This window comes from Apteryx rowi, unplaced genomic scaffold, assembly GCF_003343035.1.
Source record: "Apteryx rowi isolate R43461 unplaced genomic scaffold, aptRow1 scaffold_120, whole genome shotgun sequence".
Classification (NCBI taxonomy): domain Eukaryota; kingdom Metazoa; phylum Chordata; class Aves; order Apterygiformes; family Apterygidae; genus Apteryx; species Apteryx rowi.
Genome location: NW_020447420.1, coordinates 2,003,192 through 2,025,924, shown reverse-complemented (window position 1 = coordinate 2,025,924; position 22,733 = coordinate 2,003,192). Strand labels below are relative to the sequence as shown.

Genomic DNA, 22,733 nt, shown 5'->3' with positions numbered 1-22,733 from the left:
GTGCTTTCTAGTTCTAATATCCTTAAAGATCTGTTTACATTTTCCTTCAAAATCATTCTCAGTTTCTTTAATTTCCAACCTGCACTTTACCAACTATAGCTTGTTCTTTTTTCTTGACTCCCTTCTACTTCTCAATGATCCTTCATTTATTACAGCCTTTAGTAGATTTTCAAGCAAAATGTGCAGGTTTACTTTCCTCTATGATCAGGAGGCAGCTTAAAAAAGTCTAACAACAAATTTATTCATTTATTCATTTAGTCACTGAAAAAAAAAGTCATGATAAGCACAGAGCATTTCCTTCCTCCCTGAAAGTCAACTGATTTGCTTTGTTCAAGCAACCCCCCTCCCAAATTTTGAAAGGGAGAAAGAAGGAGAGAGATCTGGAGTACATGGAGTTCTTTTCCTTCACTTTAATTCCAGATTCCATTTTTTAGACCTATTTTATGTTTATAGGACTCCATATCACATTTATTGGTTAATCTATTAGAAGATTTTCTCCATAGCCCCTACTGTCTCATACATTATTTCTTCAATCTGTAACAAGAATAATTTGGCCCCTCCCCCCCCTTTTTTTCCCCCCCCAAACATTACCACCTACCTGTGCCAAGAATGCTTGGAATAGACACACAATTATTTCCCAAGTGTGGTCCTCCTTTGATACAGTCTTTGCCTTATGTTCACATTTGCATTAACTAAATCCACTAATTTAAAGGCTAATTCCAAAAGCTGCAGGCTTTCATTCATTGTTTGCAGTGAGGGAATAAACACTGATAGGTGGGTCAATCTTTTGTAATGTATTTAACCAAAATAAAAAGCTGTCTGCCGATAACAATGACAAAAAAAACAGAACTGTTTCAATCAGACAAGCATATTAAGTTATACTTTTCCTTCCCACAGATTCAAGTACAACAGTGAATTATGCTGGGTTGTCATCTCAGGAGACTGATGTCCTTTACTGGGCAAGTACAGCTTAGGCAGGCACAGATCTATTCACCCTCTCCCCATCTGTGTTACAAAAAACGTGCATGCATGTGTGACAAAGAAGTTCAGTCTTCCTGGACTATTTAATTCTGGCTTCCTTTTTTGCTAAGATTGCCAGAAAGGGGACCAGCTGTTACCAATTAAGTGGTGTGGACACAGAAGGGGGTTTGTTGATGTTAATATATGAAATGTCAAATAAAATACAAAACGGACCCTAGAGAAGTCTCCCCAGTAGTGCTCAATCCAGTATCTCAGAGTAGGACTGTGGAAGTATGTTAATAATGTAGTGAAAGATGAAATTACAGTATAGGTAAGCTCACTGGTCTAGTTTAATATAGTCAGCAAGGACAGCAGCAGCAAACTGGGCAAGCTCAACAGAAACTTGGGGCACTCTTTTGTATGTACCACTGTTATTAAGCTCAAGTACAGCTAACCATATACCTAATCAACTTATGACTGCACTGTAAACAGACTCGAGTGTATTTCCTTTAAATGCTTCCTGAATTTCTGCATTTGCGTTACTTATACTGCACCAGTGGAATGTGCAAAACCCTGACTTACACTTCAGCAACAATTCTGAGTTTCTTGCAGCTGGATCTGCAGGGTAGTGCATGAGCTTGGATGACACCCATGCTGGCAGCGAAGACAGACCTGTTGTGAGAGCGTAGCTGAAGGGAAACTCTGAAGTCTGAGTTGAACAAAATACATTAACCAAATCATCAAAAAAGAATTTTTGCAAAAATTATTTCAGGTGGCTGCTCTCAAGGAAGAGACAAAAGAGAGTAGTAAAATCCCTTGTCGTCTGTCTATTTTATATATTCTTAAAATTCCTAGGGAGTAATAGCTTGGCAATTAAAATAAATATCAGTAAATTAGGACATTAAACAGACTTGCTTGGTTAGGCAGTCGTAGAAACTAACACAAAGTGATAAAAAAGTTAAAAAGTGAGCATGGTCATTTTCTCCCTGATGACTCTGTATTTGCATTGACAGAATGCTGTTCTACAATTTAATTATTGGGAAACTTCAGTCTGTTGGGGAAAAAAACACACAATACAGTAATTCTGTCTGGATTTAGTGGTTGATGTGGTGAATCCCACACATTCGTTTGATATTAATTGCCTTCAAAAATACTCAAATGAGTTTTAAATGTTTGTAGGGAATGTATCACAAAGGAAGAGATTTGACCTGAGTTTGAAACTCAAGGGCAAAGTTTTCTGGATGGTCTGTAAACTTTTGTGGAGAAAAAGAAGTTCTGCCATTTCCACCTTAAGTACAGCATAAGGAAAGCAGACACCATACACATGAAGCAATAATCAAGGACTTGCAGGAGAATTAGACAATCCTCATTTTTACAAAACGATTGGCTGCTAAAGCACTTAGCCCAAACTATTTATTGGTTGCCAAAGCAACCAGTAAAACAAATGGCAAAACTAAATGTCAGACTAAGTGTTTACATGGAAAACGATGCTTTCTTTTGAATCTAAAATGCTGGGAGTGCCGTAGAGACGTCACTAGTGTAGTATACCTATTGCCAGAGGGTTACAAATGTGCAAACATCCCAGTGTCTCTTCCTTCTGTTTTCAACTCTTACATGTAAATCATATACTTCACATCTGATAAAACAAAGCAACTGCTTTTAATTAACTAAAATAAATATTAAAAGTTCTTCAGCAACTTTCAAAGCTGAATGGACTCAACACAATGGGCTGAATTCTACCCCACTGACAGAAAAGGAAATATACTGGCTTCAGGTTAACTACTCCAGATTCCTGCTAGAGTGATAGGGTTAAACCTCTGGTCTAGTTATTCTCTCAAGAGTTATGCCAGGGCCTACTGAAAATAGGTGGGGGGAATGTTCCAAATTATTGCATAACAACTTTCCCCAAATTAAGGACTGTCCATGGTGGAGCTCTATTTTCTATATTCTGATTAGGACATGATCCATGAACTCATCAAGATGACACAGAAATTATACCAAAGTTTTCTATACTGAACTATACTTAGTTTGCAAATTCTAACGATAATTAGCTGCTTAGAAGGATAACTTATTTACTATATACTACACTAAATATTTTCTTTTGTTCTGGGAAAATGTATTGAGTTATCTCAATACAATCTTCTAAAACAATCTGTCTGCTGGCTGTACCATAAATGTGGGCACCTCATAGCCTACACTGCAAGAACACAGATGTCTTTTACAGCTAATTCAACTGGAAACTGTGAACAGTTAGCATACTGTAAGCTCTCCAGATATAGTCTCTCTCAGTCTCTCTCTCTCTCTCTCTCTCTCTCCCTCTCTCACCATAGCAAGGCAGAATGAACAGACGGAACAGACTTAAGTTGCTGCCAAAGAAGTTGTGTGAATCACACAGTTCCTGAAAACATACAACTAAACTGTTTAAAGCTCCTTTTTAAATGCTTGTTGCAAGAGACCAGAATCTCTACAGTGCTACAGAAGGCATGAAACCTTCTTGTGAAAGCACTATTCACAATTATATATGAATTTGGTAATTAAATGAGACCATCTTAGCCACTAATATACAAAACATACCCTGTTGTGAGACATCCACTTTAATCAAATGTCTGCCTCCTGTTCAAATTTACTGGAAAATTGGTTGGCAATCAAACTGGAAAATGGACACATGGTTTTCTCCAATATTTCGCAAACAGAAATATTGGAGAATATAACTGCTTTTATTGAGTCTCACACTCCTAAAGATACTTTAAGCGGAAAAAAGAAACCCACGGTGTCCCTGGCTAGAATAAACTGTTTATCTTCTCTTGAAGGAGGGAAAGCAGGAGCTGTGTAGAAGATAAAATTGCAGTGCTGAAAGGGAAACATCATTTCCATCATTAACACAAGAAATTATAATTTAAGACCTGAAGACGACACTCTTTCCTGCTTTTAGTGTCCTTAATAGATTTTTGGAATCATTAACACAATATCAGACTTTTTCTCCGTACTTGGAAACATACAGCAGCCTATAAGAAGAAAGTATGTTACATGTGGAACTCGACCAGACTTAGCTATAAATAACCCCTACATTCTGACTATCAGAGGAACTGAACTGATGATTGCCCTGAAGGGGCCAAGAGCCTTTAAATTTCAATAAAATCACTATATTCAGACTCCTATGCTTTAAACTATTGACTTGAACATGAAACTACTGCCTAGACTACTTTCAGATCATCTCCTATCATTATAAGCTTGCTGACTGCAGTGGGTTTACTCCTGACTCATAATGGCTGAAGTGGAAAGACAATCTCAAACTATAATTTGAATCCAATAATGTTGACTCAAATACCTTAGAATGTGCTATTTTTAATTGTCCACGGTCACATCTCTCATTACTGGTATACACATACTTTATATTAGAATTACTCAAGACTAACATATGGCTCTATCTTTTTCTATTAGTGTTGTGAAATAAGCAATCAATCATTGCCTTCATGCTTAGTTAAACCTCTCTCAATTTGAATTCATTTTAACTTACTTAACTAACCTTCTTCAGGAACTAATTTAATTTTGAATAAAGCACACTGGATTCTGTTTAGTCACATAGATGCAGGTCACATAGATGCAGGTCATTGAAAAATTGATGTGGGTATGACAAAATGCTGGTGGCATTCATCATCTAACTGGCAATAGATGAGAACTCTCCAACTGAGCTAGAAACACAGCAGACTGCAAGTGTGTCTAGCCTTCAAAGGAAATACTAACAGAAAAATGAAGCAATAGGAATGACTCAAGACTCAGTTTCTAGTCGTCATATTAATTCTCATTCTGAACAGAACAACCTTACAGAATACGTAGGGGCACTGCAGATTCAGAGGGGAAAGCTCACCCTTTCCTAAAACTGCAAGATACCATAAAATTACATATTTAGTTGAGTAGATATGAATATGAATATTGCCCTGAACATGATTTCTCCACTCCGGCTGAGCTCACTGCAATGTAAAGCCATATTACTTGTCTCGCTCAGGACAGTTTCAAAGTTCTTGTTTCCAGCTTTGAAACTGTATTTTTAATTGCCTTCCATTACAGCTCTAATAAAGTCTAAGCCTTCGATTAAGAATTACAGAATATTGGTGGTGGTCACAAATCATGCAGCTAGGACTGAAGTCAAAACTTTCACGATCATCCTAATGGAATGTTAGTATCAAATCCCTAGTGTAAAGCATTTAAATGTAAGCAATACCAAAGCAAAAAGCCAAAAAGCCCACCCATACATCTGCTTCAAATACTTAAGATACAATCATATGAGATGCAATGTCTTAGCTTTAAGTTTCAAGTTAAAAAAAATCCTCATAAAAACAAAATCAAACTTCCCATGTCTGTAAAAAAGTGCTAATTAATTAATAACTACTTTTGAACTTACCTCGCTTAAAAACTATTTCCTCCCTGTGAACTATTTTCTTATATTTTACCCAAAAAGTAACTGTCCTGAGCATTGGGGGGCAGGCGGGAAAGGGAATTCCTGAAGAAATGTTTTTTTCCAAGTTATTATTTCTGCACATAGTGCCACAACTGTTGGGACTGAAGGCCAGATCAAACGTGTATCTGACTCCAGGAATGGAATTCACAATCCTGAGGCAAGGAAGAAGTTCCCTATATAATGACTGGCCATTTGACACTTAGAAAGGTATTCACAGCAGCTAACATGCAGAGCTGGGAGATGGAGAAAGAACACCTGTATTTATTTTTCTCCTTTCATATTTAGTATCTTCCTTCTTCTTTCTCTCTTTCTCTCTCTTTCTGTCTATCTCATTTGGTGAGAAGAAAAGACATTTTGAATGTAAAATGAAACAGCTTGTCAGATGAGGTCTGGACTCTCTTTTTTCCCATTCATACTTGGTTTAGCATAATGAGACACAAAATTGGCCATTCAGGACAAAAAATTAAAATAGAACAGCTTTTGAGATAATGGCTGCTATAGCAGTAAGTACATTTTATATATTTTGATGTTTGTTTAGTTTTTGCACAGACATATTTATGCTTCTCTTCATTTGTAAAGCAAACAATGTAATTAGCAAATGTTATGAATGTTTCCTTCCCTTTCTCATAAAGGTTTTAGAACACTACTGCCAACACATGGCATTCAGCCCAATTGGAAATTATAAGAAGCATTGCTCATTGATGCAAGTACATGGCACTAAGCAGTATGAAGAGGAGTCTCTGCATAAACATTTAAGTGGAAGAAGAGTTCAAAATACAAAAAGTACTAATTTTATACCTCTTCTTCCATATGTTCTGATGAGAGAGGATGTCCATAGTCAAAATGCTGTCAACTACTATGTAGAAATTTTTAAACAAACACCAGAGTTATATATGCATCCATAAGAAATCTTTGAAGGCATTTCATAGAGAAGTATTATTCACTCTGATCTATTTTAGCAGTTAAGAGGTCATCTCCTAAATGAGTCAGATCATTCACATGAATCTTTCTATTGTGAGTTTATGTAGTTTTTGTCATTTAAATTACAAATGTTCTAAGTGAGGTACTTGATGTCTTTTCCTTGACTTAGTTCTTGAATTTTAAACTGATCTCTCCAGCCCTTTTAATTATTTTTGTTGGTCTTTTAAATTTCTTCCAACATATCAGTCTTTTTGGGAATGACCTCTCTTGCTCTGTGAGATAGTTTTGTATATTGGACTTTAAGCTCTTTCTTGGCTTTATTTGTTCCCTCTAACACTGCAACTTCAAGCCTAAGATACCACTATTTACCCTAACTTGAGGTTAACAATACAGCGCCAATGTTCATGTCATTGAATTTTTTTTCTGAATATGCCAGTTTTTTTTTAAACAGTGATTAGCAGTGTGTTGTGTACTAGCAAAACAGTGTCACTACCACCAGCAGTCTCCACAGACTGTTCAAAGCTATAGGTGTTCCACACAACTGAATAATCAGGCACCTTATTGTGCCTAATGAGGAAATGTCAATCTGTATTTACAATGCAGGGGAACATAGCTTCTTTTAATGTTACCTTACTAAAATAAAGTCACTCTTGACATAATCTGAAACTATCACAGAATCTAAAACCATGAAACACTAGGAAAGGTGATATATCCATGCTCAGAATTCACTTGTAAACCTAGCATTGCATTGAGAAGCTGCTCAAGGGAATGTCAAAAAGTAATGAATCTAACCAAAACACTGAAAAAGGATACAGATAAAAATGAGATTAAACTTAGTTTCTTAAAAATGTTTCACTGTCTAGTAAAAAGCTTTACAAATTCAAAACTGTTTCCATACACTTCCCCCCTGTTCCACTGCATGCATACACCAATGTGTTATTGTAGAGTTGTTCACCAATGCTTTGTTACACACCAGCTTGTCCATGAGGGCTGAGCTGCACACAATGTCTTGTTATTTGATGGTTAAATCATTAATAGAGGCGGGCAGGTTTTGAAGAATTTGCTTTCCAAACAACCACTCCCACGTCACAAACCCTCATCTTGTACAGAATGACATGGTTTCTGGAAATATATATGCAATAAAAAATGAAGGTCATATTTTGGGCCAACCAACCTCAACAGTGTTCCTTTAATCAAAAATATTTTCTAGTTTTGGTAAAACAAGGCTCCACTTTTATGACATCACTTCATGTTGAATAATATCCCTGGTGTATGTTCAGTTACGTCAAGGAAAGCAGTGTGTTATATCCAAGCTCCCTCAGAACATGTATACGACTGCAGTATACAGATCCGACTGGAATACAGTGATTTCTACTAAGTAATATGAAAGGTGATAACTGGAAATTAGAAAATACAAAGATGAAAGATCCATGTTGTCAAGTCACTGGTACCATATAGATTTACTACGTGCAACAGATGTAGCAAATGAATACTGCCGTGGCTACCATCTTCTACTTACTTCCAAACAGCAGGGACAAGATTGGATCTGTGCATCAAATTAAATGAGAATGAAAGAAAGATGGTTGGATACTATGGCACAATAGTTAATTTTATAAATTATGTCCGTACAGCAAGTATGTGTGTTTTGGTCAACTTACGGATGATACTGTATTTTTTTTTGATGTTGCTATAATGCTATTACAAATCTTTTGTCCTCCCCCTTTACACAATGAAATTGTCTCAATTTTGTGTGTTACTTTACACAGAAACCTGAAAGGAGAATTTCCTCTATTATTCACTGCATTGATTCCTTTTTACTCAAAGAGAGTTCTTTCTTCACTTAATAAATATTAACGAAAATGCACACATTTGTAAAATACAAAACTAATCCAGTTTCTGTTCCAATGCTAACAAACACTGAGTTCTCTCTCAGTTAACAATCTTTATTGATGATTCATGCTATGGATAGTATTTCTGAACTGGTGGTCTGGCTTCTGAAAAACAAAGAACACAGCAATACTACTGAGAATGACAGTTTCTCCGTAGACTCTTAAATGGTAACAAGGTTGGTGGTAGACCTGGATGTAAATGCTGGCAACCTTGGCAACTTGCCCTGGTCAATCCCTGGAAGTAATTCTAGACATACTGTGCTGTAGCTGGATTTTTAGCTTGATACAGAAATGCAATAAGTTTTATGCTACCTACTAAAACCGTGAAACTTACTAATGACTGATCTCAAAAACGCTCTTTCTTTGCCATCTATAAGCCTGTTCCTACAGTTAGGCAAATAACTAGTACACACCTCATCTGCAGTCTTGGCAAATGAAGTCTTACTTCTGAAATCAAATTGGTTTCATTCACTTAATATCAATGGATTGTTTTGCCTAATTAAATGAATGCTGGTATATGAGATATAATTTCCCTCTAAAAATACCTTAGAGTGAATATCATATAGGGAGAAGAATTATTCAAGACAAAGAACAATGCTAACCCAAGTACAAGCTGGCCGTATATAAATTTGCAATAAAAGATCATTTACAACTATCAGAGGAGTGGTGGTGTTCCAGACAAAGGACTTTCCGAAACTAGGCATATGCATGGAAAAGTATTGGTTCTCTGACGGTACTTACAAGATAACTTTCTAATTGTAACAAAAACACATTTTTGAAACTGATTAATCCCTCCAAAAACCCTTTGATATAAAATGGGTTTCCTCATGTACTTCAGTGAAGGATTTCTGTAACTAAAATTATTTTCTTATTCAAAATTTCAAGCAAATTTCATACCTGTGAGATCTTCTTTGGAGGAAACCAGTCGAGGAGAGCTGTTACCTGGCTCAATTCTTAAAGATAATCTGTAAAAACAAGATTTTAGATTTAGGGTCAGTACTGGGTCCAGTCTTGTTCAACTTCTTCATCAATGACCTGGATGAAGGAACAGAGTGCACCCTCAGCAAGTTTGCTGATGATACAAAACTGGGAGGAGTGGCTGATACGCCAGAGGGCTGTRCTGCCATTYAGAGAGACCTGGACAGGYTGGAGAGGTGGGCGGAGAGGAACCTCATGAAGTTCAACAAAGGCAAGTGCAGGGTCCTGCACCTGGGGAGGAATAACCCCATGCACCAGTACAGGTTGGGGATTGACCTGCTGGAAAGCAGCTCTGCAGAGAAGGACCTGGGAGTGCTGGTGGACACCAAGTTAAGCATGAGGCAGCAATGTGCCCTTGTGGCCAAGAAGGCCAATGGTATCCTGGGGTGCATCAGGAAGAGTGTTGCCAGCAGGTCGAGGGAGGTGATTCTCCCCCTCTCCTCAGCCCTGGTGAGGCCACAYCTRGAGTACTGCGTCCAGTTCTGGGCTCCCCAGTACAAGAGGGATGTGGCACTACTGGAGCAACTCCAGCGAAGGGCTACAAAGATGATTAGGGGCCTGGAACATCTCTCTTATGAGGAAAGACTGAGAGAGCTGGGCCTGTTTAGCCTGGAGAAGAGAAGGCTGAGGGGAGATCTTATCAACGTGTACAAATATGTGAAGGGAAGGCGTCAAGAGGATGGAGCCAGACTCTTTTCAGTGGTGCCCAGTGACAGGACGTGAGGCAACAGGCACAAACTGAAACACAGGCAGTTCCATCTGAACATGAGGAAAAACTTCTTCACTGTGAGGGTGACAGAGCACTGGAACAGGTTGCCCAGAGAGGTTGTGGAGTCTCCTTCTCTGGAGGTATTCAAAACCCGCCTGGACGTGATCCTGTACAATGTGCTCTAGGTGATCCTGCTTAAGCAGGGGGGTTGGACTAGATGATCTCCGGAGGTCCCTTCCAACCTCAGCGATTCTGTGATTCTGTGATCTTGTGGAAAAGTACAATCAGAAATAGTTATTTAGAAATACTAGTTACTATGACTTATAGAAAGGGAGCATAATAGGGGAAAGGTGAACAATGCTTAATAGCAAATGCTTAATAGTCAAAAAGATTATAGAAGAAAACTGTAATATACATCCCTCTGCCTCACTCCATGTCTTTTATGCTGCACTTACTGTTTCCTTATCTAAGCACTGCAATGCATGTCTTGATCTTCCACTGCATATGACTTCTGCTACCTCTCAAGTTCATGCACACTCTTAATTCCACATTCATGGGTCCTCTGTTCTGTACTGGTTTAAGAGAAGTATGCATGACTACAATGTTAAGTAAATTTGAATGCAAGAGGCAAAAAGAATCAAAGGAAACAACTTCTGTCACTGCACAGTGGTATACAGCCATACAAGTTGTGAGGGTTTCAAGCTACAGACTGCTATACTCCACTGTATACACATACCATTGAAAATCTTTCATCTTTAATTAAAAACATAGAAAAGGGGTGGGGGGACTCCTCTGACAGCACTTGAAAATATCACGTATGGCTTAACTTTCACCTTCCTTATTACCTTTTCCTTCACATACCTCCCAGTCTCATCCATTTTCCACCATATTTAAATATTGACAACTGTCTTTTAGTGCAAAGTTAGCTAAATAAACCTATGTCCTTTGTTGTGTTTTAGAATTTATTCTTTTACTATTATTAAATTCTTTTAACTATTTGAAGTAATGTATTTCAAGTAGATAATGAATTACTCCTTTTCAGTGAAGATGACAATCCTTCTTCCATCAAGACGACTTCAGTGAGTAGGAAATGGCAACAAGCCTCTCCTACAAGCCAATAACAAGGAAGTTACAGTAATATAATTCAGAGCATGGTTCAAATGTTAATCATATGGGAATTCCTTTCAGTATGGAGAAATGGCAAGAGAAGTTACAGAGTCTCTTCCTGGAAATAGGGCCTTAGTGTGTGAATTTACCTTCCATGCCTGCAGAAATGTTCCAGTTGCACCCCTTGCATGGTAGTTATTTATTTGTTCATTTCTGAGGCTGATCTGTTCCTGACTGTATTAGAGGTATATTGTTCCCATAGTGAGAGCTCAATTTTTGTGCAGAAGGGTGGTTTTTTTTAGTGCCTCTTGCCGCACTGTGCTATTTATTAATGTTGGGAAATGTGGGTATTGAGCTCATTGTATTGCATTGGCTCATAACTGAGGAATGGAAGAACTTATGCAAAACAGAATATTCATTTCAATTTGTTTCACATAACAGTTGCTCTCCAAACAGAACCAAAGACAATCCATCTCCTGCAAATCCTTCACTGCTCCATAACTGCTAAATTCTTTTTTCTATTTCTCTCTGTCCAAAGGAACTGTCATCTCTCCTTTGCTACAGGTGATAACTGCACATTTTTCTGTAACTGCTTATTTATTAGCGTTATTTATCTGAATTCCATGTGTCTGTTCTCAGACTAGGTACTTAGTCTGAAGTCTGCTCCTTCTCTTCTAGTTTCTGCCAGCTTTGAGGAATTCATCTCTGAAACTTTTTACTCACTTTCATCAAAATAATTACTCGATTTCATTAATCCACTGTGGCAACAGCCACTGCTTGTTTGGTTTCCATGGAAACATTTATCTAATAAGCCCATCCCAAAGAGATCTGACTGTAATTCAGTCAGTGCAAGCAAATAGCTTCTTTCCTTTATAACAGTGTGATCTGTAAAGCATTCCTCCTGAAATCTTCTTCCTTTAGAGTAGTTAAATCTACATGGAAGGATTACAGACTAGACTGTTATTCTTGAGTATACTGAACAGAATCTTGCTTATTAAGCCAGGTCCCTTCTATCATTTCAAAAATCTATTTACAGAATCAGATATTTTTCAGTGTAATTGTGACAGGACTACCTCATACATCTTAAGAGACCACATATCATCTGTCCAACTTTGCATTTTATATCAACTTCATTAGCTTTCTATATATCAAGTTCCAAGTCCTGATACACCTCTTATATGTTTGAAACATAGCACAGGTGAAATACTGTATACAGATCTTTACACAAGAAGAAAGTGCCCAGAACTACTATAATTTTTTTCTTAAGGCAAGGACAGTTTTATACTTTATATAGTGACAAGAGTATTTGACAAAACCAAGTAGGATCAAGTTCCATGCAACTAATTGAGCAACAGTATTTCTTTCTGTTTATAAATGGTCTTGTACAGAAGAAATGGGAATATACAGCAGGAAGAAAGACTTAACAACCCTATGTTTTTAACAAGGTTTTAGAAAGAGGCATGGTATCATTATACAACCTAGAAAGCATCAGTGATGTGTTCTCCACTTAAAAGTTCACTGATGGAGCAATGAGTGAGACTTCAGTGCAATAAAAAGAGATTGCATCACTACCCACAGATTATATATTTACAAAATGTAAAGACTGATAAAGCTAGTTATCTTTTTTTTTAGATCAAAGTATATTCTAAGTTCTCTTTTTTTTAATGAAAAACATGCAGGTGTAATCTCAGTCCTTCTGAAGTCTCTGACAGTTTGGTCATTGACTTCAACAATGCCAGAATTTTGCAACATGTTTTCAAAATACCAATGGATATAATTTAGCTATTCTACTTAGGAAAAAACAGAATGTATTAAAAGTCCAACAAATAAATATGAGCCTAAATTTGAGTTTTAGTAAATATAAAACATTCATGCTGACATGTTTAACATAAATTATTTAAAATAACCTGTAAGAAAAGGAAACCCTGACTATGAGCTGTCATTCCTGGTCCTTCTCCTCTCCTGTTCTCTCTCACACCAAAAAGGCTGGAAACAATCATAAACATCTTTATTTCAAAGAAGAGATATTGACAGCCAACATTAGTCTTGGCTTGTTTGTCACCATCCAAATTCATTTTTGCAATTCCTCTGACACTGCATTTTCCATTGAGAAGCAAGGGTTGTAGTCATGCACATGCACGCCCATCTGTTCTCACCTGATGTATGTGCATATAGCTATGCCAACAGTATAAGCAATGTCTTCTAAATAGCACTCACAAATATACCTATCAATAGGTCTGTGCAGACTTTGGTACTCAATGTATTTATAACCAACATATGTCATTCATTTCCATCACAGACCAAATTATATTTTCCCAGCTCACTGCATCCAGTGATACCACAAGTAAGAAACTACATTTGTTCCAACATGCCTAATAATTCACTCATTACTCTTATGAAGACAGTCTCTTTTTTTTGTGTCTGCACCTGCACATGATCAGAAATTCATCTTAGGAGTCACTATATTCATTCAATATCACAGCACTGTTACAATTTTTTTTTTCAGGAATTCTTTTTTAAAAACAGAATCTTTGCTTTACCAGGGTTAGAAAACCTGGTTTTAGTGCAAGCACCAAGTGCTGACAAAGAAGGAAATAATAAAAAATGTCACTATTCCACAATTATAAAGCAAGAGTTCAGCTGAAACACATGCTAGGACAGATTCTAGACATCAACCTGGGAAACTGTACATTAGAAACTGAAATTCCCAAGTTGAGGAATTAGTATTAACAAGCTACAGTGAAACAAGAACTCAAAGTAAAATCTCTGGGGGGAAAAAAAGGCATAGAGATTTTGCTGAATTAATGAACTGCCAATTTACCTTTGGAATTATGACAAACAGCTTTTAAAGAAAAAAGCATATAGAGAATATGTCAGGGTTTTGTTCTTGTAAGGTCAAAAGGTGACAGAAACAAAATGTTGATAAATAGAAAAGCTGATACCCAAAATATTTTCTGGAACATGTTATGGCTGGTATGCTCCATAAAGTAAGTGGGACCACTATCCCACCTAGTCTTAAATAGGACTCTACTATTGAGTGCTGCTGTATAGCTCATTTAAGAGTAATCTTCCTGATAAACATGGAAAGAGGAAACTAACAGAATGCAGAAAACAAAATATGTAGCCAGTCTTGAATACAGTTCAGTTTCACAGGGCTACGTTCTCCAGGACAGGATGAAACTACTGCTAGGACATTAAGGCTACTTGCTCCATTCTCCTAATACTAAACAAGTGACTAAAGACAGAACAGACAGTGAGGGGGGAACAAGAGGGAGGAGAGGGGGACTTGCATCCTTGAGCACAAGCAAGCAATTTAGAGGCTCCACAAGGAGGATGAAAGAAACGTATCCATCCTTCTTGAGACATGGAAGCAGTACAGTCTTGAACTCTTGCCACTCAGGGCATTTCTGACCAGGATTTGTGTATGTGGCAAAATTGGTCTGACATACCTGTAACATTTTGGGCTACTTGTGCAGCACTTAAACAGTAGGTCCAAACCTTGCTGGATTTCATTGCTCCTGAATATGTCCTATGGAACACAGTTGTCCATGTTTTTCAGATATCAGATAGCCAAGTCACAACTATAGCTATTGATCCAAATGGCAACTGGCTCAGTAGAAATCTCAAACAGCAAAGGTGTTCCCCTGCCCCTGCCTTTGACAATAATTCTTGGTGGAAAAGGTCCAAGAAATGTAGCTTTCTGGGAGGCCTATTTAAGATGCACTTTGGCCAAGGTTCATTGTGATGAGTGCTGATATTTTAAGTGCCTGCTACACAGTTCCTGGTTATCATAAGACTAAAAGCAATATGGTGCAGCTGATATTTTTATGCAGCCATCATTGTTAGGAGTCAGTGCAACATTTTCTTTACATACTAATTTCACTTGGACGTTTTTCTACAGCATCCTGCCTATCTGAATCTAAATCTGAACTGCTTTTTATGTAAATCATCTTATTAGTACATTGAAATAGCACAGTTTTGCCTGATATGCTCTAAAGAACTGAAATATATATATAAAACACCTACAGAATGAGATTCCAATCCTGATGTGTCCCGGTAACACTGTAATACAAATAACAGTCTTCACATTGTTTTTAGTCAATATTGTATGTCAACACAAAACTCTGCAAACTTATGTCTAAATCAATAGTACATACACTGGAATCATTATATGGGGCTGTTTTTCATTATAGTACAAATTTTAATTCCAGGCCAACTATCACTATTGTTTCAAACAAAAATAAACTATTGGCCATCTAAAAATATACATATATTTGAGCTGAAGCTATCGATGCACTGTTCTGGTACTGAGAGAACTGGCAACAGTTTCAATGACTTTGTCAACATTGTCATTTTTGGTGGTATAAATCCTGAATTTCTTACACATGCAGTCTCTTCTGGAGTTAACAACAACACGTCCTGAACAGCTCTTGAAGAGACTCAAGAGCCAGTCTTATGGAATGTAATCAAGCAGATTATACAGCAAATCCATGGAAATTACTTGTACCATTGTTTAGTTTGACCTTAGACTATGTACTTCCAGGATTCAGAATGCATAATCCAGTTCATAGGTGGCAGTGCCAGTGAGACACAGGATATAGCACACAAAAGTATGGCATTCCATTATTGTCTAGGGAACATTACAGGGGGAGTTCACAAACATGCTTTACACTTCTTATAATCACATATACCTTGATTCAGGAAAACATTTTGTTATGCTCGAGTGCTTTGCTAAGTAAAAGTTAAGGAAAAGATGTAAGCACACATTTAATCAATTGAATCAAGTCTTTCATCTTAACTGGTAAAGAATAGCTGGCTAAAAAAATAACAACAGGACAACAATTTTTGGCAGCGATGTCTAATATCTAACATGTTTACAAGCTATCCACTGGGAACAAGGTAGAGTTAAATCTAACCCCCAGAGTCTAATCTAGGAGATGCTGTAACTCAGAAAATGCAATCTTCAGTGTGTGAAGATAAAATTTACTACTATCAGCCATGTATCTGTTAATTACTAGAATTTTAAATAAGCAGAATTCATATCCAACTTTCTAAGAACAGTTGACTAAGGAAACCTTCAGTCTGCTCATATTGTCTTTTATTAAAACTTTAATACTAGAGAAATTCTGGAAGACTAAAACAGAGCAAATCTAATGTCATATTCAAAACAGTAAATTATATAACTATCTTCAGGCTTGCTAGTGTGATATCAGTCTCAGAAAAAATAATGGAGAATCTAACACAGGATTCACTTGATACAGAATTGAAACAGAGAAATACTAATAATATTAATTAATGTGGTTTTGTGGGAAGGAAATCTTGCCAAATAAGTTTGAATCCTTGATGAGATTAAAAGCATGCCTTGTAGAAAACCTGCAACTGAACAGTGAGATGCAATGACAAATGTTAACATAACTTTAAGATCCACAAGCAAAATAGCAACCAAGAAGCAAACATAAACTACTCTTTTGAATAGTGTTGGAGAGACCACACTGTATTGCTTAAAATGCAGGTAGACACGTGAGGATGCTGCTGAAAAACTGGCAGGCAAAATTGTTTTGCTAAAGAGCAGGGATCTCTTGAGGACAAACTTCATCACAGCCTCTGAAGTCACAGCATTTGGCATCTACTATTCAGTTCCTTTTCATAGGGTATAAACTCTGCAGTTTCACAACTGTTCTACAAGGATGTCCAAGACAACTGAGATAGAGCATGGCAACACCTTTTCTTGGTTATGTTGCATTCTGATGTTCCCTCTAAAATAAGATTGCTTCTTTAAACTTAAAGGCTCAAAAAAACCCAAAACTCACAACCCTAAAAAATTCTTAATTTGGAGTCTGGGTCAGGAATTTTCTGTGGCTGTCAGCAAGGCAGAGAGTCTCAGCTATGCCCCTGTTTTTCAGACTGTCTTTGATTACAGTAAAATAACTCTGAGGGAAGGACAGGGGTGTGAGATTAAGTAAAAACTTGCAAGGAGACAACATGCTTATTTGTCTTATAAAGGACCAAGACCAGCTTTGGAGAATACCAGGCCTGACCTAATGATACTGAAAGGTGAAACACAATAGTTTCGGAACCATTGCGAGACATGGCAGGTTGGAAAAGGATGTGGTATGGTGTCACAACGTTTGGATACTGCTGTCTAGCTCAGGAAAAACTGCATACCCGGGGACAAGCACTCTTCTCAGGTCACCCAGGTATCACCCAGACTTCCTTTGTTTCCTGAGCATGACTTTTTAAACTCCTTCAGGAGGAAGAAGATCCTGCAGCAGTTGCCTGATGGTATCTCTGAAGCCTGGTGACTGTCAATAATTCCCTGAGATAATGAGTAGCAGCAATATATTTTGGTATAATTGGAAGGAATTCTGATCTTTTGGGTCCTATTTTTGCCCCTTTAGTTCTGTAACCAGCAGATGTTTTAATCTCTCCAATTGGGCAGAGCACAGTATATGGGCTCACTAAAACCAATCTATTATTTTTAGGATATGACATCACTGTCAGAGGTTTTCTGGAGTGTTCCTACTTACTGACAAGAAGGAACCTAACGCAAGCAATTGGACTGGCACAAAAAATTGAAGAGAAAAGCTTTGTTTATGTAACTGTCAGATTTTCCTTTCCAGTGTAATTGAGGTCCTCATTTGGCAAAACGCGTGTTGGGATCTTGCCAATACATTTTAGGGCAGTTAGTTGTCTAAGCTTCTCTCTTTGACAGCCTGGTACTGAGATAGGTCTATTCTTTCTGCCAAAGATCAAACACATCTCTTCAGAGTATACTAATGCTGTTCCTGGCTCAACAAGAGAGGTCACTGGAAAGAGAAAGAGAGAGGAGATTCTTTCCCACTGTAAAAACTTAGCGCTCTTTGCCTTTTTAAGGCTTACAGTTTCTTCTGGCATGGGGCCAGAAAATGCTAGGAAACTGAAGATCCATTAGGGAGAACCGAGAGGAAAATGTGTAATCAAATGTTCAAAACAAAATCCATGAACTTCTTTCAAATAAAAAGACAGAAGAGGAAGGGGAGAGGTCTTTAAGGTCTTTAAGGATGGACATAAGTTTTGATGAAGATTGTCTTTGATTTAAAGCTTTATTCCTGATGAAACAAACATGGTAGAATAAGGTCAAAGTTTTCTAATACAGAGCAATGCTTATAAACTTCAGCTAAATTTACTATACTAACAACCAAACCTTTCCCCCCTTTTAAAACCTCTTATAACTAAGCCTTGTATAGTCAGGCTTAGAAAAAAATAAAACTTGCAAATTTGATCAAAATATTCATTCTCACAAATAACTGGATCAAAAGTACTGCATAATCTCTAAAATACATCAAATACCTTTCAGCATTATTAGCAAGACCACCGATGGAGTTAAAATAGCTTTCAAAAATTTAAACCAGAATTACTCATTACTTTTAGTTTCTCCAACTATTATGTCATGGTATTAAATATTTACAGAAATCATTTATTTAATCCATTTTTACAAAAATATTAGAACTAATGAAAACTATTGTATATACAATGTTAACATTGCTGAATTATCAGGAAAGTCCATCTAAAAGTCAAATTAAGCCACAGGACCAGTCTCTTGCCTCCAGTCCAGGGGTTGTAAAGCCTATACGAAACACAATTGTTGATCTTTCCCAATTGCTACTCAGTTTAACTTTGCTCTATGTTCCCTACTTTAAGGAAGCATGGAAGTAAGCTGGAAATAAGTAAATAATGATCATTTATTAAATCTTAATACTGAGATTTAAATGGCAGTCTACACTTAATACAAATCTTAGACTGCCTGACCTTTTTACAAAGCTGTGCATAATGCAACTGTTCCATATGCTTCTGTTGCGTAATGCATCTCCATTTGTGAAACACAATGTCATGAGATGGAAAAAAAGGAAGCACAAATGCATTCTACATCAGCATTCTGGYAGTAATTCTAATTTTATGCAGCAAATAAATTTTGTTATGAAAACATCATGAAAACAAATTCTTTTTTTCCAATCTTTTTTCTACGGAAATATCACTGTTCTTAATATCTGTGATCAGTCAGACACAAAGGCACAAACCTGTCAAAACCACAGCTAAGTATGATCTTTTGCAGTGAACAATCCAGTGCCGGTTTAGCTTCTTTTGATGGTGTCTACTCCAAGCAAGGGGACCAGTTTTGGAGGCTTTTCTCTCTATTTGGAGCACGTCCTGATCATACTCAGTGCAACTCTTGTATCAGTTCCAAGAGAATGTCATGTCTGAATGGTTTTACCCTTAGAATCATTCTCTCAGGGAAAGCAAAGTTCCAAACACATTTATCACAAGAATCCATATCAACAGACTTGACTGAGCAATAGTGCTTTATGTACAATGGACCAGAGCTAAGTTGAATAGCTCTGGCAGCTGGAGTTATCATCAACTACATTTACGTTCAGAAGCAAAGAGTAATGGTAAATCACTTGTCGCATGCTGTGCTCAAACGTGCTTTTTGCCCCTACTATGGAGATCCTTTTTTCCTGAACCTTCTCAGCAGAATATTGCGTCTCTATGACAGTAACTTCAGGTATAATTTCAGAAAAATGTAGAGAAGTTAGGGTAGCTTATTCTTTATGCTGATACTTGCATGACACTGAGAACTGTAGAAACGAAGCAAGTACTCCCGGACAGGGAAAATATAGTCTTCAGATACAAGTACAGATTCAATGATTCTACTCTTCTGCTTTCAGAGAGACCTAATGATGGCTTTCATTTCATTAACTATCAAGTTTCAACTTAAAATTATTTATGTATTTATGTATTATTATATATTTATTTGTCTCAGTATTCCTATTAAGAAGTCATTCCAGAGTTCCATTACTCTGGTTAGAAACCAACTTGAAAATGTTTAGCTTATCAACTGCTGTATTCATTTATCCTTGTGATAACATTACAATTTAAGTTGCTCTTTACCCTCCCTATTCTCTCCCAATTATATTTATACATAGCAATTCTACTCCCTAAACTTTTGCGTCTCTAGGCTAAAGCCAAGCCCAGTTCTTTTAGTCTTACATTACAAGACAGACTGTTTATTTACCAGCATTTTTTTTATATCTTCCCTGAGTATGAATGATCGGAAATGTGTACAGTACTCCACGTGAGGTCTCACCTCCTAGTAACCTAGCTCACCTAGCTCCTAGCTCACCTCCTGAACTGCTACTAAAGCAGTATTAACAATTCCTTTTAATTTTTCCTAGAAATGCCATATTTGATAGAGTAGGGCTGCATTTGTCTTCTTATGGCTGTATCTCACTGGTGACACAGACATCTACCAATCAATATCACAAATTCTTCTTAGAATAAATTCATAACATTTTGATTTTTACGTCATTATTGTTTGAGTCATCAGGCCATCTGGTTCTTCCTTTGTGATATCCCAATCATCTTTCACTTTGATGATCCCTTCCAACATTGTTTTTTCAGCAAATGGCCTAAGTACATGCAACTTTTGAGACAAGATTCTCAAATGAAATATTTAGTAAAACTGGTAATAAGACTGTTTTTTAAGGAATTTCATTATGAACTTTCCTCTTCCAAACATCTTGCATACCACCATCAGATTAACAAACCTCTGGTTGCCTTGATTACTTTTACTTTTGCTTACCTAAATAGAGGTATTATATTTGTCAGTCTCTAATTATATAGCATCACATCTGCCTTGGTTGAGTTATTTAAAACCTTGGCTGCCAGACCTGTGATTTAATGTGCTAGTTCTTTCAGAATTATTGGCCAGGGATTATCACCTCCTCTAACTGGAGCACATTCACATATTGACTAATGTGCTCTATGCTTTCTATTCCATATCATTGTGTGGGTTGGCTCTTCCTCCACCTTTTTAGTAAGCATTGCTTTCACAAGCTCAACAAATAAAAATTGTCAGCTTTACATATGAAGTATTAGCTTCCAGTCGTGGACACTTCAGAGATGAAGTAAGAATGGTGGTTTTAGGGTTCCTGAAGAAAGTTCCCAGAATACAACCATAATGTAATAGAATGAGGACTAGATTTTCACCTCTTTTTGCCTTTAACTTTTGCATTTTAGAAATCTGGTTAGAGTCATAAAGGACAATAGTCATGCTGGATTTTATTACGAGTCTTGATATTATCTTGATATTATCAACTATGAAAAAAAAGTATTAAGAACTCCAGGCAAACCCCAAAATCCCTTCCGTCAAAGGCTTTTTGTTCATGTTTTAATCAAACTAACAGACAGGCGATCTTTCTATTACATTGCTCAAATCTGAGGAAAAGAATGATACTTACTTATAATTATCATCTTCCACAAATTTCTGAAGTTCTTCAATATAACGGACAGACTTTAAATATTTCTGCACATGGGGTAGTGTTGTAAGATGATCTGTAGAATATTAAAAGATAAAAAGATGAATATGCACATCATCAAAAATAACTGAAATTGCTCTTTAGTTTCTTCTGGTTCTCATGATTATCTTAATGGAAACAGAGAATGTGAACCATCATGAAGAATAAAGTGGCTACAAATACTACTTTGTTTGACTTTATTATGAGGACCTCAGAGATTTGGTCAAGCAAAACTGATGCTCGATTGTTAAAGACAGCATAGATGCATTTTATCATCAGGAAAGCTAGAAGATTTATTACATGCTATCAACTCACAAGTGCAAAAGTGTTATTTTTGTGCAAGCCTTGCTTGAAGTTTGTTTTGACTACTTTGGAGAAAATCAAAGCATGCAGCCATGTTGTAGTATCTGACTTAACTTTTATGCTCTCATAAAAACAAATGTTTTAAAGGCACCCATTATTCATGAAGATTGTTTCTTCAAGGCCATATTTTAATTTTCCTTCAGATTTTAAAAAAAGCATTAAAAATTAATGCATAGCAATACAGGAAGTTGCCACAACTGACAACAGGAATAATCAGTGAAATAATGATTTTTTTTGTCATTTAAAGTTGTCAAAGACAAAATAAAAGTCACAATAAAAACATGATACCTGAATAATCCAGCTCTGCAGAATCATACATTATTATGCTGCATCCCTAGCTTTAAATGCTCATAAATGAAGAGGGTGTGTATGTGTATATATATATACACACACACATATATATTTATATATGTTTATTTCTGTAAATAAACCAGTATAAACCAGAAAAAGCAAAATAAGATGCAATACTTACTGATTCTGTCATTTCTTTCTTTGACAATTGAAATTCCACTGACACTCTAAATCTGATAACAAAATAATCTTCCTTCTTTCCTTACATTTCAACTTTACAATAACTGACTAAACACACGAACGTTTATGATATTGAAGTTGACAAGGACAAGGGCTGGCATACTTAGCCATACACAAGTAATTTCAAAAAAAATGATAATGAAATTAACACAGTGTACACTCCAAAGACATTGCACCTACTGCAAAGGAAAGGAAAGGATTTTAAGATAATTCTGTCTCACTGCCTCTGGTGGAAACAGAATATAAACCAAAGGCAATAGCTGTACTTGAAAATATGACATTTTTATTCCATATGTACTTACAGTGTTCTAGTAAACTTTGTACAATGTTTATTACAGCTCTCAGAATTTAGAACACATTCATTTCGCTAATTTGCCAGTAAGGCTGAAACTGCACAGTGATGGAAGCTAAATCATTTAGTAGTGTCCAACTCTACTAATGTTAGCCTCTTGTGTTGCCTTTACACAGGGCAAAAACCTGTT

General features: G+C 36.7%; 1 protein-coding gene across 11 annotated transcripts in view; it reads right to left on the bottom strand.

Annotated features, from left to right (window-relative positions):
* Positions 1 to 22,733, bottom strand: part of RALGPS1 (Ral GEF with PH domain and SH3 binding motif 1) — a 130,819-nt gene that overhangs the window by 18,555 nt on the left and 89,531 nt on the right. For all 11 annotated transcript variants that reach the window (XM_026090311.1, XM_026090294.1, XM_026090304.1 and 8 more), the window contains 2 exons: positions 21,301 to 21,394; positions 9,127 to 9,194 (listed from right to left, as the gene is read on the bottom strand). In XM_026090311.1, the coding sequence (XP_025946096.1) occupies positions 9,127 to 9,194; positions 21,301 to 21,394 (162 nt within the window). The remainder of the gene's footprint in view (positions 1 to 9,126; positions 9,195 to 21,300; positions 21,395 to 22,733) is intronic.